Source organism: Gossypium arboreum, chromosome 1, assembly GCF_025698485.1.
Source record: "Gossypium arboreum isolate Shixiya-1 chromosome 1, ASM2569848v2, whole genome shotgun sequence".
Lineage (NCBI taxonomy): Eukaryota > Viridiplantae > Streptophyta > Magnoliopsida > Malvales > Malvaceae > Gossypium > Gossypium arboreum.
The window spans coordinates 3,972,337-3,988,101 of record NC_069070.1 but is presented as its reverse complement, the minus strand read 5'-3'; the positions used below and the strand labels follow the sequence as shown (position 1 = coordinate 3,988,101).

The 15,765-nt window shown below is 29.7% G+C and overlaps 1 protein-coding gene across 1 annotated transcript; it reads right to left on the bottom strand.

Annotated features, from left to right (window-relative positions):
- Nucleotides 1–5,617: 5,617 nt before the first annotated feature.
- LOC108481572 (uncharacterized) lies at nt 5,618–14,770 on the bottom strand. The gene is made up of 6 exons (XM_017784686.2): nt 14,630–14,770; nt 13,164–13,419; nt 7,401–7,504; nt 7,031–7,111; nt 6,414–6,941; nt 5,618–6,107 (listed from the first exon to the last, which is right to left on the bottom strand). Exons 1-6 carry the CDS (start codon nt 14,768–14,770, stop codon nt 6,051–6,053), a joined length of 1,167 nt encoding a protein of 388 aa, XP_017640175.1. The 3' UTR covers nt 5,618–6,050.
- Between the last annotated feature and the right edge of the window lie 995 nt (nt 14,771–15,765).

The window sequence follows — 15,765 nt, the reverse complement described above, 5'->3', positions numbered from 1 at the left end:
GATTAATGATGTAATCATATTACAATTAGATACAATCTTTAACATGACCTTTAAGAGTAATCCTTCATATCTTGAGAAAAATCAAGGCTAGAAGTATTGACTGTATATTCAATATGAAGTATAGATTTTTTTAGGTCCATGTTAAGAACTGGTACCCTTAGTGTAGTGATATTGTCAAATGTATTTGTAATTTCTTGAACACATTAGATTAATAAAATTTCATCATTCTCATTAATATCTTTTGTACAATGTCCTGAACGGTTTTTGCACGCAAAGCAAAATGTAAACAAATATTAACTTATTGATTATCTAATGTTTAATTAATATTAAATTGCATTATGTAGTTGGATCATAATGCAAGAAGACAACTTATATTAGTAGATAATATAAACGGTTCATAGTTTAATCGAAATTGATCAAGTCGATTAAAAGCTACAACGTCGTCTATCAAGCCTAATGGGAGATACTATTTTGGGTATTGGAGCTAATAACTCCCAGAAGAAAGAGGCATAAATGTGACTATTTGGACTGAAACTAGTACGTTGGGCGTACGATTTCTGCATAATACAACTTCACTGGCAATAATGGAATTCATAGCCTAATAAAGGGTAAATGATATCCTTTCATCAGCATTATATGAATGATTTATTTACTATTTGTTAATAATTGACTTTTTCATGAAGGAATATGTAATGGTTACAATGAGATAAAATAGGATTATATTGTGTGAACGATTTTAACTCAAAGAGATTAAATATATCATATAAAGTTAACAAATATATGACAAGATCATTAGACGAGCATTTGATAAATAGTTCACACAATAAATAGTTCACACAAGATCATATAAACTTAACGTGAATATTATGTCAAAATCTAGTGTGATTTATTTTCTAAAATAAATACAACATTTTGAGAGAGTTCATCTTTCAATTTCTAGCTTTTGAGAAATTAATATTCCACAGAATATTAATATTTTTTTTCATTTTGTGCGATTGGTTCATTAAATTAGAGCCTACACTTTAAACATACCAAAGTTCAATATTAGTAAAGAAAATTGTTTTGGTCAAAAGATGCGAAACAAATAGACTGTCTAATTCAAACCACATGTACTAATTTGATTAGGATATATTGCTATAAAAAAAAAAAAACTACAACCGACTTGATTTTAGAAAAATTTTAATTTTTCACTGTGCAACAAAATTTATTTTTAAATCGAATTTTTCCAACAATCTAGTAGAAGAGGGTGTAAATGTTAGATTATGTGCTCTTAGTGCAGTGATTTCATCATTATGCATGTAATTACGTGAATAGGTTGATTAAATAAAATTTCATAATTAAATTATTACATTTTTACATGTTTGTCTTGAATGATTTTTGCATTAAAATAAAAATGAATAAATAAATATTGTTTCATTGATTACTTAAGATTTAACTAATATTAAGTTACATCATATGAAGAATTGTGGTCCAGAAAAGACAAATTATATTAGTATGTAATCTAAATAAGTTCAGTAGTTCAAGGAATTAAAATGAGAAATTGATTCATGAAATTATTATGTTGTCTATTAATTCTAATTAGGAAATACATTATCTTAGGAATTAGAACGATTTACTCTATTACCTAAATTGGCAATACAATTAACAAAACAAAGTAAAATTTATTCTAAATCTATGGTTTTATCTTAATTTTTTTATATTTTTAATAATTCTGAAACTCCAAAATCTAAATGGGAGTTTAATTTTCTAATAATTATTAATATTTTTATAATTTATATATTCTTTTCATACTTTTGCAATAATTAAAATGAATTTTGGCATTCATTTGCTTTGAATCATCTAAATTTAGACAATCATTTGTCTAGTTTCATTCTTGATGTACATTTTATTAAATTTTTACAAATTATTAATATTTTTTATTTTTTTACAAATTTACAATTTTACACTCATCGTGAATGATTATGGACAAATGGATTCATTCTAAATCTATGTATTTTATTAATTTTAAATTATTTTTTGTTTTTTCTTCTTTTTGCTGACGTGGTTGTTTGCCATATCAACACACTTAACAATCAAACTGGTTAATTGACAATTTTCATTAACGAGAGAACCTATTTGATTTTTTTATCATCGAGGGTTCAATAAGATGAAACATTTTTTGAAGAGCATAATTGATTTTTTTTTCTACCCTTAAACCTTTATTAACTTAAGTTATATAGATATAGATTGATGGTAAAAATACCATGAAAGCCTTTGTACTAGGAGTCAAATTATATTTTATCCACTCTACTCAAATGATGAACAAATTAATCTCTATACATTAAATTCAAAACCAAATTAGTACTATTAAAAATATCATTTATTTATACTATTAAAAATAATAGTTGTACATCAAAATGAGGAGGTTCACTTCTAACTATTTGCTTATTCTTAATTTACTCATTTTGTGTGAAGTATATTCATAAATGACATTAGCAAAATGAAATGAATTCTACTTTTGTTGCTAAACGCATTGATTGGGACGCTATACCCTCCATTAGTCATGAAGATTTGAGTCCATCCATAGTTAATTTACTTAAAATAAAATATTTTGGACGAGAAAATTCCACAATGGATCGACTCAAATCTTATCAGAAAACAACTCAGAAGTCTGGTTTTTGTAAATTCCTTGGTAGAAAAATAATTTCTTTATCTTTCATAATACGGAAAAGAAAATGAGAAAAAATCATTCCATTAATCACCGGTAAAAAACCTCTCACAAATCTGTCAAAATGGGAATTTAAAAAAGAAAAGACAGAATGGCGCAGTATTGTTCTGCATTTCTAAAGGATTTTCCAAAACCTACTCTTTAACACACTGAACCGGACTCTTCATTCCAACTAAACCTAGAGACATCTCAAGGGCATCCATCATACGGCATCTCAAATCTCAATGTTAAGCCCTGGCAACAAGTCAATGCAAAACAGCACAATGGTAGATGTTACCACCTACCATGCCCATGTGCTAGGCTTGGTTTCTAATCTAGACCTTAGAGATAAGAAAGTAACTATGGCTCACTATAAACATACAAATTTGGAACTGCTTCTTAATTTGCAAAATCCCTCTTTTACTTTATTCTATTACTTACAAGATAAACTGATGATTGTCTTGTCTAACTCAGAGCTGCAGCTACATCCTGGGAAAAGAATCACTAAGCAGGAAGTTGTACAAATCCCACTCCCACCCATATCTTGGGCTGCCGAATAAATTTAAGAAGCCTCAAGACATATATAAGCGGTAATACTAAGCTGTGTTTTTCAAATATGTGCTTGAATTCGGACAATCTGAAGTACTTTTGGATCATTCTCCACCTGTAACTATTGAGTTTGGTAAAGGCGCCAAACAAAGTGATGGACTGGCAAAACTTGAAAGTATTGTAACCAATAAATTAGCAGCACAAGCTCGCATTATATACTGTTGTATAGACCACTTGACATAAAAAAGAACCACACTAATGCAAAAAAGACAGTGTTGCCAAATCCATGGGACAAGGTACACAAACAGTAAACAACAAATTTAACCAAACATGGGACAAGACAACACATAGAATGCTGCCAATTCCAGTAAGAAAAAGACAAGAAAAGCAGCAAAAATACTGCATTACAAACTTATAAGACCGCTACATTTTTAACAGTTAACAAACTTGTATCATTTATTTCAATATATCTTTCCAAATGATTTTTTCAATCTTCAAATAGGAATGAAGAAATATTCCAGACTGGTTCTAACCATTTGATTTCTAATTCTTTGGTTTTTCTTAATGCATGATAGAAATGTGCTAATTGAGGGGTTAAACTAATATAAGGTTTTGTGTTGTCAATTTACTATGAATGTTATTGTATATAATTTAGGAATTTAAGATTGTTTCATCTAACTTTTAAAATAACAATGCCTCGTTTGGTTACAGCATAATAACATTAGGAAATAGCTTATTCATTACATATGTATTACAATAGTTAGTATAAATTTAAACTTGAAACTAGAAAGATGAGTAAAAGCTCTCGTAAAAAATAAGACCTCTTCAAAATAAGTGAATTTTTCCTTTTCTTTACGAAAAATAAGCCATGAGAGTGGCTAAATATTACCAATTGAATTAGTTTCTTGTTAACTCATATCCTAACACGTGTAAAAAACAGTACACCTACCAAACATAGCATTACTATTTTGCTTATCTACCAAGCATAAAGGCTTTATGATCCTATATTTTATCTTCCGTCAGTTCTATTGTATTTGAATCTAGGGCTTAACTTATAACTACCATGTAGTTTTAGATTAAATAGCTTAGGCTTAACATAAACCTATCATCGAAAACTTTCCCTCATTGTTGCTCTTATGATTGCATGATGCAAACTGCAAAGTTTTAGATGTGAAGCTTAGAGATATTTTCATAAGCCCTCATCACCTAGCAGTTCTTCATCATTTGCAATTTCCATATACCTTTTTAGACTATTTAGGGTATTTTATACCAGTTGTATTTTGCTAGGCTTTCAAATGTTAGGCTTTAGTTTAACATAAAATTATCATCAGAAGTTTTCCAGCATTACTGCCATTATTATCCAATATCAAACAGCCTTTCGTGTGACTTTTAACAAGCCCAAGGTCTGAAGCTAACTTCTCCATTCTTACTCATTCAACATTCTTTTCCAATAACGGGTGCATTTGGATATTACAAAGTAATTAGATGAAAGTGTAATTACTAATATAGTAATTACACCCTCTTGTAATTACAAAATTCTAGTTCCCTAGAAGTGTTTGATATAGTAGGCCAAAATGTATAGAAAATTATCTCCTGTTTAATATATATATATATTTTAGATTTTTCTAAATAAGATTAGTAAAATAACATGATTATATTTAAAAATAAAATAAATATCCTACAATTAAAATACTATTATTATGGTATAAAAAATAACTTTTAAACTTAAATCATGTATTCACATGTTTGGAAAGCCATAAAGGAATTGCATTTGAGTATATTATATATAACAACTCATGTAATTACTCCAGTACTCACCCTCCCTCTAAGAATTGGAGTGCTCCAATTACGCTAAATTCAATGAGACCTACTAATTACATTGGTTACCAAATATAGTGTGATTACAAGCAATTACACCCAAATCCAATTACTAAGTGGCTTTCCAAATAAGTCCTAAAAAATCCAAAAAGCTACTGACCTAGCTATCACAGCAAGAAGCACAATAGCAACAATTTTAACTCTTTCCGCTATTCTATAATGTAATTTGTGATAGCACATAAGGCCTGGAATGATAATTTATTAAACAAGCCACGGCAAGATCCAAAGAGTGACTGTACAAGGATTAGGAACTGCATGAATAAACTAGACAAAGAGGATGAAACTGAGAGGAATGGAAAAGCACACTCCACCCAATCACCAGAGTAACTTGATGCTGATGGTACTCAGAAGAAAATCTTATCAGATTAATATTAACATTCAAAGTCAAAAGTTCTATAACATGGCAGCAACCACTGGATTCTTATCAGAAATTGGCCAGAACCTTTAATATTTCCTTTACATTGTTGTGCTAAATAAAATGTAATTCTGTTTTCAAGCTAACAATTAAGAGGGGTAATGTCAATAACTTTCAACAATCAAACCAAATAAGCAGAAAGCTTTCAAGAAATAAGATGTCACTCTTCATACTTATGACACTTGGTCGACAAGAAAGTACATAACTAATCTTACCGAAAAAGATTGTATGACAATTTCAAACAGTGAAATCACTCCTAGATAGTATTACCATCAAAATTTAAATCTACATTGAAGTTAGAGACAGAATTATTTCTAATTTGAGCTATCTGTAAGAGTGTATGAATCTAATTATTTCTAATTTGAGCTATCTGTAAGAGTGTATGAATCTATGCAGAAGGATGAATAGGCTGCTAAAAGAAAAACAGTAAAGCACAGCTCTAATGAGTTACAATGTCAGCTGAAACTCTAAGGGGAAGTAAGATGCTTAGGCAGAAAGAGTCCTAACAGGCGATGGCTTTAGCTAAGAAACTTCAGCACCAGCAGTGGATCCAGTTCTGCTAACAGCATTATTTTGACCCTATAAAATGGAGAAAGAAAATTTTAAAGAGATAGAGAACCATCAAGTAGTTTTGACTCTTTGTTCTCTTTTCTAAGAACTCAGATACCCAATAGTCATATTGGGCCTCGACTATTCTAGAGTCAAGCCAAGTTGGATCCCAAACTAGGGAAATTTTCAGGGCAGTTATTTTTCTGGTTCAAAAGACTCGAAAATAAGACCTTGCTTAGGAGCACCAAACTCCTTACCCCTAGGTCAACAGCGGTTGGTGAACCAGTTTTGACTTGTGATAACAAGAAACATAAAAAGAAGAGTAAGGGGTTATACCAGAAATGAATGTCTACTGGGTTGCTGACGGTCTTCAAAAAGGGAAGAGTAATAAGCAGGATCGTAAATGGAAGCTCCTAAAGCGTCATCAGAGTCATTGTGAGAGCACTGTCTGGAATTGGGTAGGGTTGCATGGCTCAGAAAACTAGTTCTCAAATCGAAATCAGGGTCTCGAGGATTGGCACCACTGTTTACATATGAAATTCCCAGTCTATATATTTGAATCCATAAGAAGGACGAGCAGAATCTAACGCAAAACCCCACGATCTCCATGGCAAGTGTTAATCTGAGGGAGAAGGTGAACAACATTCCATTACGCTCGCTGGACATGTTCCAAATATCGTGGGAAAAGAGGATGAACCACGAAATGTCAAGCAGAATGGCGCAGAAGAGCAAAACGGCGTAGGTTCGACCTAAGCTCTGACTGCTGCTCTCGATGGCAACCAAAGCGAACAATGCGATCCCCAAATTGATGAGCGACACACCGTTGTATAATGCGCCGAGGGATCCGATCAAGGAGCAACCGATCTGATGAATCAAATAACAGCTTTTACAAAAGCACAAAGAAACCCTAGATTTGTTTTGCTTTTAATCTCAAAAGGAAGAAGGTAATTTACTTGGATGTAAATAAGGACGACGGCCAGATTCTGGAGCCTATCATAATCGCGAAGACAAGCGTGAATCCCATCTCTCACATTCTGAGAGCAAAAACAAACCATCATCTGCTGCGGTTCATCCAATTTTGATTGCTTCTTCAAAGCAATCTAATCATAACCAACTCCAACTCCAACTCCAACTCCAACTCTTCTGTTTCTTTCCTTTCTGTGTATTTGGCTTAGGCCGCACTTCATTCAAGAAATGCAACAACCAAAGTACCAAATATTCTCAAAATCATCAATCAAATGATCCTTGTAATGTTCAAAATTAAATTAATCCTTTTCTAAAATAAATAAATAAACAAATAAATAAAGGGCCACGAACACCAACCTCTTGTCTTCTCTCCTTTTTATTTGCTCTTTTCTCAAACAAACTTTTCCCCCTTCCTCTTCCTCTATCTCTTCCTACTCTCTCTTTTTTCCTTTTTTTTCTTTCTTATTTTTTGTAATGTATGGTATGCCACTATGCTCTGATTTCGGTTGACCATTGGTTAGGACTCTGTCAACTAGGTCCAACTGCCCAATGCATAAAGTCCAAACTGCCCCAAGTCCAATCCAATCATCCCCATAATCAATTCCATTAAAATACATATTTCATTCTTTAAAATATTTTTTATTTTATTTATCGGAAAGGGAATCTGCACCGGTTTCGGTTGTATAGGTCGATTCACATTGTTTCAGTACTAAAGCAGAATAAACGACAACTTTTTTCATACTAGCGAAAAATTCAATCTATACTACTCGCACTAGCTCATTTACGTTAATTTCAGTCACACGTGTCAAAACATGTTGCACCAGTCGAGGAAAGGATATCCTAAGACAAATAAATTTGTCTCTAAGACAAATGACCCTTGTCAAAAGTGTTACATATCATTAATCTTTTTGAGATAAATTTATTCTCTTAATATGATTATTTTATTTCATTTCATGAAAAGTTAATTATTAATACGTAATAATTAAATCATTTATCATTAAGATAAATAATTCATGGTCATATTACTTTTCATCTATTATGTAATATTGATGAAAAGATATCATTTATCTTTTCTCGAATTATGAATTCCGTTGTTATCGAATAATACTACATCATGTAGAAGTCACATATCTAAGGCACTAGCTTTTGGTTTTTTATCTATTTGATCTTGGATTTTCATTTATATCAAAGTATACAAGTTATACATACGTAGTCCATAATTCCCTTAAGATTAAGTTATATCACACTAAACGAATCTACAATCTATTCTATTTGTGTCATGTTTAATGTACTATCAATCCCATTAGTCACATCTATATATTTATATTCTAAAAATTATTTATTTCGATATCTAAAATAATATATTTCTTCAATTAAACTTGATAAACAATATATTAATCTTTTAATTGATTTACTCAATTCTAATTAGAATATAAACTGATTTGTTGAACAAAAGAAATTTTTTCCAATGTCGTGTTGACCTCTGTAAAAACCCAGCTTACTCCCTGTTGAACTCGAGGTCAAACTTCAATTATCACCCACCTGCAAAAATGGTCCTTCTTTTTCCAATGTGGGATTATAGGCACTAGCTTATTGTTGTGGATAAGGTAGGTGGAGAAGCAGCTAAAAAGCAGCCAATGATTGATTATTATATCGAGTCCTTGCTAAAGTAGATGGCAGGTACTTAAAAATTAAGTTGATTTTTTTGTTTGCCTTTGTTTTCTTAAGATTGATTCCTTAGCATAATTATTGATGCCATTCATTTTAATTTATGGATTTGAGGTTTTTTAATACATTTTTTAAAATTATTTATAAATTTTTGAACCTTTAAATCAAAAAAAAATATGCGTGTTTTAATTTATGTTTTTTAATTGTTGTAACAATAATCATGCTAATTTGAATTAACACTCAATCGATATGGAGTTGAGTTTCTATCAATTTCCGACATTATTTTAACATTTGGTTTTTGAAATTATTGTGTTTGAGTTATTTTTATTGTTCTATGTTATTGAAGATAAAAGTTAAACTTATATATGGTTCACTAAACCAAATACATTTAAATAATAATTAAAAATCAAATCGAGTTAAATAAAATTAAATCAAAATGGAAATGGAAATTAAGTTTTGAATCGGTTTTTGATTTTTCAGTTTTAGTAGAATGTTGATAATATTTTATATATATTTTAGGGTAAATTATAAAAATAGTTATCTAACAATGTTTTAGTTCTATTTTGGTTATCTAATTATTATTATTTATTTAGTCACTCAACTTTTTAAAATCAAATATTTCAATTAATCTCCTATTAGTTGTTGTTAGATGAGTGACGAAAAGTTGACGTGGATATTTTTATTGGCCTAATAATAAATTTAGTCATTCAATGTTTACATATTCTATCAATTTGATCTTAAATCTACAAATTCAACAAATTTAGGCCTCAATGTTTATAATTTTTTATTTTATTTCTATTTTTTAAAAATCAATAAATTTAGTACTCAACATTTACAAAATTTGTCAACTTAAATCTTTTTATTTTTAATATTCTTCAACGTACCTTCAAAACCCGATGAATAAGAAGAGTATCTAATACCATTCATATATGCTCATTTTAAATTAATTTTACTAACTTGGCAATCCACATGTATGCCACATTAGCAATTAAATATTTTAAAAATTTAAAGTATTTAAAAATTATTTTTATAATTTTTATAATTTTGAATTTTTAAAATTTTAATAAATAATTAATTGCTTATATGACATCCATGTGGTAAGCCATGTGTATGCCATATCAATAAAGTTAACAGACAATAACTTTTTCATCTATTTTTAAGTAATTTGACAAATAACGCAAGTTTAAAGCTAAAAATGACGAAAACTTAAATAAATGGCTAAAATGATTTTTTTTTTGTATATTCGAAAAGCCAAATAAATCACTATGCTTTCTTTAAAATGTGCCAAATTCTAAGGGAAGAGTGTCAATAATATAATTATATTCTAAGCATATATATTTATATTATATGTTGTTTTGAATTGTATTTGAAGATATGATGAGCTACTAATTAGAACATTTGGCATCGGTACTTAATAGTTTTAACTTTTTTTTTTATTTTCTTTGAGTGTAGCATTACGATTCCTAGTCTTTGTTTTTGATATAATGCCTAGAACTACCCATAACCCTTCCTCAACCCTTAAATAAGAGGATAATACGCTTCAGCACGCTCGAACTTAAGTTCTCTTGCACTAACAATAACACCGACGTCAACTAAGTTAAGACTCAATTAACACCTACACTTGTTTTTTTTAATGAATTATTTTGTGTTCTTTCTAAAGCAAAGCAATGAATAAGTAGTCGACTTCAATGAAAGTTTCGTTGGATGTCGTATAAAAACTCTTAAGCCTATTTTTAATGGTAAAAAAAAAATACTTTCCTTTTATTATTATTATAAAAAAAATTAGTTTGAACTTATCAAGTCTTAAACTTAGTAGCAGTTTTAAGAAGCAATGATGAACTAAGCCTTAATTAAGGTCGATGTACGATATACAAAGATCAAAAATCTATTGAGCTTAGAAAATTATGGCTAGTTTAGTATTGCTTTTGAAAAATGTTTTAAAAAAGTGCTGTAGAAAAGTACTTTTGAAAAGTTTGATTTAAGATTTAAATGTTTATTATTGTTGTCAAAAGTGTTTTTAAAAATAAAATGTTCATTTTAAACGTGTATTATAAAGTAACAAATATGCATTTAAATAATATTTAAATTAGTTAATATTGTGATATTTTAACAATAATATAAAAGATAATTTATTATAACTTGTTGTTAATATTTTAATATATGAAATATAAATTTTAAATATTTTTAAGCAACTCCTATTAATTATTTGTAAAATTTAATTAGAATATATAAACTATATTTTGAATATTTAAATATAACCATTAAATATTTGTAATTACATACTAACACATTTGTATTATTTTATTTTAAAATGTAATTTGAATATATAACCCATATTAGATATTAACATAAAATAGAAAACATAAACCTAACAAATTAAAATATTACATGTATTTGGATTAAAGTTTCAAGAAGAGGTAATATTTATATACCAAATATAAAGATTACAAATTTTACATTAGCACTTGCAATTTAAAGTGAATTTATTAAACTAGAAGCCATAGTATTTCCTGTTAATTTCATTTTAAAACCACTTGAATTGTTAGATTTGCCGTTATCATCATCATCACTTTCTCTATCATGCACATCTTCAGTATCAATAATATTCATATATGTCCTATTAATATTTTCGTACTCCATAAAATCTGCATCATTCTGATCGACATGTTTTTAGATAAAACTGTGTATCGCCATTGTAGCAACAATGATCATCGTTTGCTTTTCAGAACTATAACTTGGCATATCCCTTAAATTGACCTATTTTTTTTCAAAACACCAAAAGTTCATTCAATCACATTACATAATGATGGATGTAAATGATTGAATATCTTTTTTTACCAGATATAGGTCTACCTTTACGAAAGTTAGGTAAATGATGTTGTTGTCCTCTATATGGTCCAAGATAACATTTCATTTGAGGATATCCAGAGTTGGCAAGATAATATTTTCCTACATATCATAATATGATAAACAATTAGTCCAAGAGTTGCTTATTTTTTTTAATTATCAATTAAAGATCTTATCCTTTATTATTTAAAAATAAATAAATGAAATATCTTATCATTTGGTGGGTGTGGAAATTTGTATTTTCGATCTCGAATTGCATTAAGAAAAATTTTAGTGTCATGTGCCAATCCTTCCCATCTAGCCATAACAAAGGTGAAACACATATTAAAATCACATATTGCCATAACATTCTGAGTTGGGAATTTGTTTATTTGGTGGAAGAATAACAGCAATATGAGTACCATCAATTGCACTTATGCAATCCTGAACAAATAATCATATTAGTCTCATACATATTTTTAATCGACAAAAAAATTAAAATATAATAATATAATATTAAAATTTAACTTTAAAATACGACATATATCTAGAATCATTACATATTTGTTCGGGTACTGAGCTAAAAAAAAATCATCAGGTGCCATCAGGTCAATGATCATCCTTGAAACTTTCTCAAGCACAATTGCAAAGTATCGACTTATTTTTGCTTCAAACCTTTGAAATCTTTCTCGACATTGGGAAACTTTGGCACCGATGCCCAAGATGTACAAAAAAATCCCAACATTTCACGAGAAGATATGTCTTAAAGTTTGCAAATTGTATATTGTCTCCAAAACTCTCAACAAACTTGTTAATACAATTTTTGACATCTTAAAATTAATCATATAACGTGATCTATGACCGTTAAGGATCTCTAGGATCCATGCCTCACCAAACTATTTTGAATCCATGCATGGTTGCTTCAATATATACTTCTCATAATATAATTGCACAGAAGAATATGCAACAACAAATAACTGGTTAAAATATTTCATTTGTTGTAAAATCTCTTTCTTCTCCCTTTCATTATCACTTTCATCACCGCTCGAATTGTCAATCATACTCATCACTTGTGAACAATTTTATATCCAAAATCAAACATAAAAAACTATTGATAAAACTAGATTACTCATAAATAAGTAGAACATAAATTCAATATCCAAAAATCAAATATAAGCAACTATTGATAAAAATAGTTTAGCATTGTTGTTTAGTCATATAATAGATATCTTTAGACCTTAGAAGACTAGAAAATTTTCAACTCTCCTTCATTTCCGTCTTAAGCCACAAAGCTCTAATCTTGGGATTAATTGATGAAAACATAATTCGTTTGTCCTTATTGAGGAATAATTTCAGTGAGAAAAAGTATAGCGGACTAGCTTCTGGAACTTCCTCCGACATGCTATTAAGCACTTTGACTACTTGTGGAATACCATATGGATCTGTAAAATGAGTCAAACTACATGTAGCTTGACTCATATTGTCAGCTGCATTGCATAATTTTTCAATTTGACAATTTTTCAAATTTACCGAATAATCTTGTAGCCCCTCCAATTTACTTTGAGGATTTCTTCCTTCCAATTTTAAAATGTGAAGTAGATATCTCAAGTGTTTTTTTTTTTTGACCATTTTCATCAATGTGAACATCATTTGAAATGTGAATATCATTTGAAATGTAAACATCATTTCTCGCATTTTCTTCCTCATTCTCTTCAAGTATGTCATTGTCAACATTTTTAAAAAGTTCACTATGGAGTGTACTAGAAGAAGGTGCCCATGTTTTATCATCGGTTGTAACTACCCCAATGAACATCTGATCCAACTTCCCTTCAAATTCAAGATTAATGACTGATGTTCTAAATTTTCGAGCTTCAGGCGCAACCTACATATAAATTGGTAGTTTAATAAGAAATTATCAATAACATCATAAATAAGAAAAAAACAAAAATGTTAAGAATTATTAATGTACCTTTAGCCTACTCCCTCATTAATCATCTGATGCATCAACGGTTCTTTTGCAATTCTACCCTAAACCAGTATCTCCGCCTTTAAGTTTCTCCAAGCCTTCCATTCTTTTTTTAAGGCATCCCACCTATTTTTAAGTTGTCTTTGTGAATAAGCCTTGCCTATTTCTTTCTTGAAGTTGGTCATTATTTTCAACCATCCATCTTTTGTGAAATGAGTTCCAGGTCTATTGCCTTTTAATATCCCTTTAATACAAATATCACATAATATTTCTGTCAATCTCTTATCTTACATTGCTTTGACCTTTCACCACTAACTTCAACTGTCAAAGCACTTATCTATTGTGTATATGAACATATTCATTTTAGCTAGTAAAAAAAAGAAACAAGAAAACCATAAATAGACACAACAGATCAAAAATTTACGTGCAGAATTTATATAAATATTTGCATAATGTCAATGCAAGCAGTAGAGAGAGAATTGCAGAGCAGGAACTGATGAGTTCAAAATCAAATGCTTTCACAGAACAAATATCAAATTACATAAATAAAAAGCGCAAATATAATAAGCTAAATAGGGTATTAAGGGAATGAAATGGAACCTTTGACATAGTGTTTTTTAATAAAGCAAACATAATAAACAAAGTTGTATAAGAGTTGAAATGTGAAGAAGCTTTTTTTTTCAATGGATCTAAGCAGTCTTAAATATAAAATTATTATTACATCTCTCTCAACTTTCATTTCATTACATGTAAGCTTTTTGTTTTCTGTCAAATAAAAAGAAATCTTTAGTGTCAATTATTTTGTTTCCCCCTTCTATTTGATGACTAAATAAAGTACTAAAGACAAGAACAAATATATGAAAAAATCAACATGATTGAGCAAATAAAAAAATGACACCTTCATGTTTGGAATTGGAGATACCATAAGTTTAAATATGGCGGATGAAGTTTATGGGTTGGGAAAAGATTTATCTAAATACTCATATTAAATGGGAATAAGAATTGATGAATAAATCAGATTCTCAACAAAAACTTTTAAGTTTTGACATTTTCCTGAGAAAAATTAATTTTCTCCGATGCAACAAACAACAAAAAGTAGACAAATTCGTATCAAATCAAAACAAACCCAAGAAACTATATTATAAACAACCCAGAAATATACATACCATGGTATAATCAAAGACTCCTTAAGTTGTTGAGCTTCTGCAATGACTATATCGAACTGACTCTCATTGCAAATTTGCTGCAATTCAACTGTCAATGGCATATCATCCAACTCTTCAAATTGCCTTTCTTCTCCCCAAGCACTAAAGATCCCAAATTTCCCTTCAAACCTATTAATTTTCTCATCAAAACCCAATATTTTTCTCTTCAAAGAAAACTCAAAGCTTGAACAAGGGATTTTTTTCGAGAAGGATACTTAGAAACAAGGTAAACAGTCTCTTGAAAAATTAGAATTTATTTGAGTTTTAAGAGATTGAGAGAAACTTAAGGCGAAATGGGGAAAAAAGAAAAACCCAACAAAAGAATCAAACTCAACAACCAAATAGAAAACCGAGGAAAACCAAAGGTGGAACAAGAAAGTTAACTTGAAATGGGGAGTAACCAAACTCAGCAACAACCAAAAAGAGCTTAACTTGAAATGAGGGAAAAACGAGAAAGTTAGATGGGGAGAAGTCATAGAAGACAGGATTAGGGGAGTAGAAAGAAAGAGAGGGAGAGAGCGATAAATACCTTGGAGAAAATGGAAGAAGCAAATAAAATGAAAGAGAAGGGAGATAAAAAGTAATTAAGCTTTGAAAAGTACTTTTGGGAGAGAAAAACTAATTTTTTTTGTAACACCCCAAAATTCTTATTTTTTTTTGCTAAAATGTGACACAATTGTATATCTGCTTTAGTGGTTAAGTGTTCTGAGTAGTGGAGTGAGTTGAGTGATTTGAGGGATATGGGGAGTTGGAATTATCCTGATTAATTTCCTTTTTTTTTTTAAATTTTAGCTCCCCTTCTCCAAAATTCTGACATTAGTCTGGTGTATCTGCCTCTCTGCCGTTTTTCTTGTTTCCAATCTCCCTTTCGATTTTATTCGTATTTTATCGACCATTACACCTAGATTCTTGTTGTTTTTACTTTCGCCTTTCAATATTGGTAAGTGGAGGTTTGATATCAAGTAGCTTGTGTTTTTCAAAAAAATGTTGATTGGGGTCCCTTGTTTGTTTTGGAAACAGCGAATCAAAAGGTTAGGAGCTCTCCTTGTTCAAACTT

Coding starts and splice junctions, on each gene's coding strand:
- LOC108481572 (XM_017784686.2), bottom strand. CDS start 14,770: ATGCCATTGACAGTTGAATTGCAGCAAATTTGCAATGAGAGTCAGTTC. Junction 13,420..14,629: donor TTTATAATATAGTTTCTTGG/GTTTGTTTTGAT, acceptor ATTTATATGTAG/GTTGCGCCTGAAGCTCGAAA. Junction 7,112..7,400: donor AAAAGGAGAGAAGACAAGAG/GTTGGTGTTCGT, acceptor TTTTGCTCTCAG/AATGTGAGAGATGGGATTCA.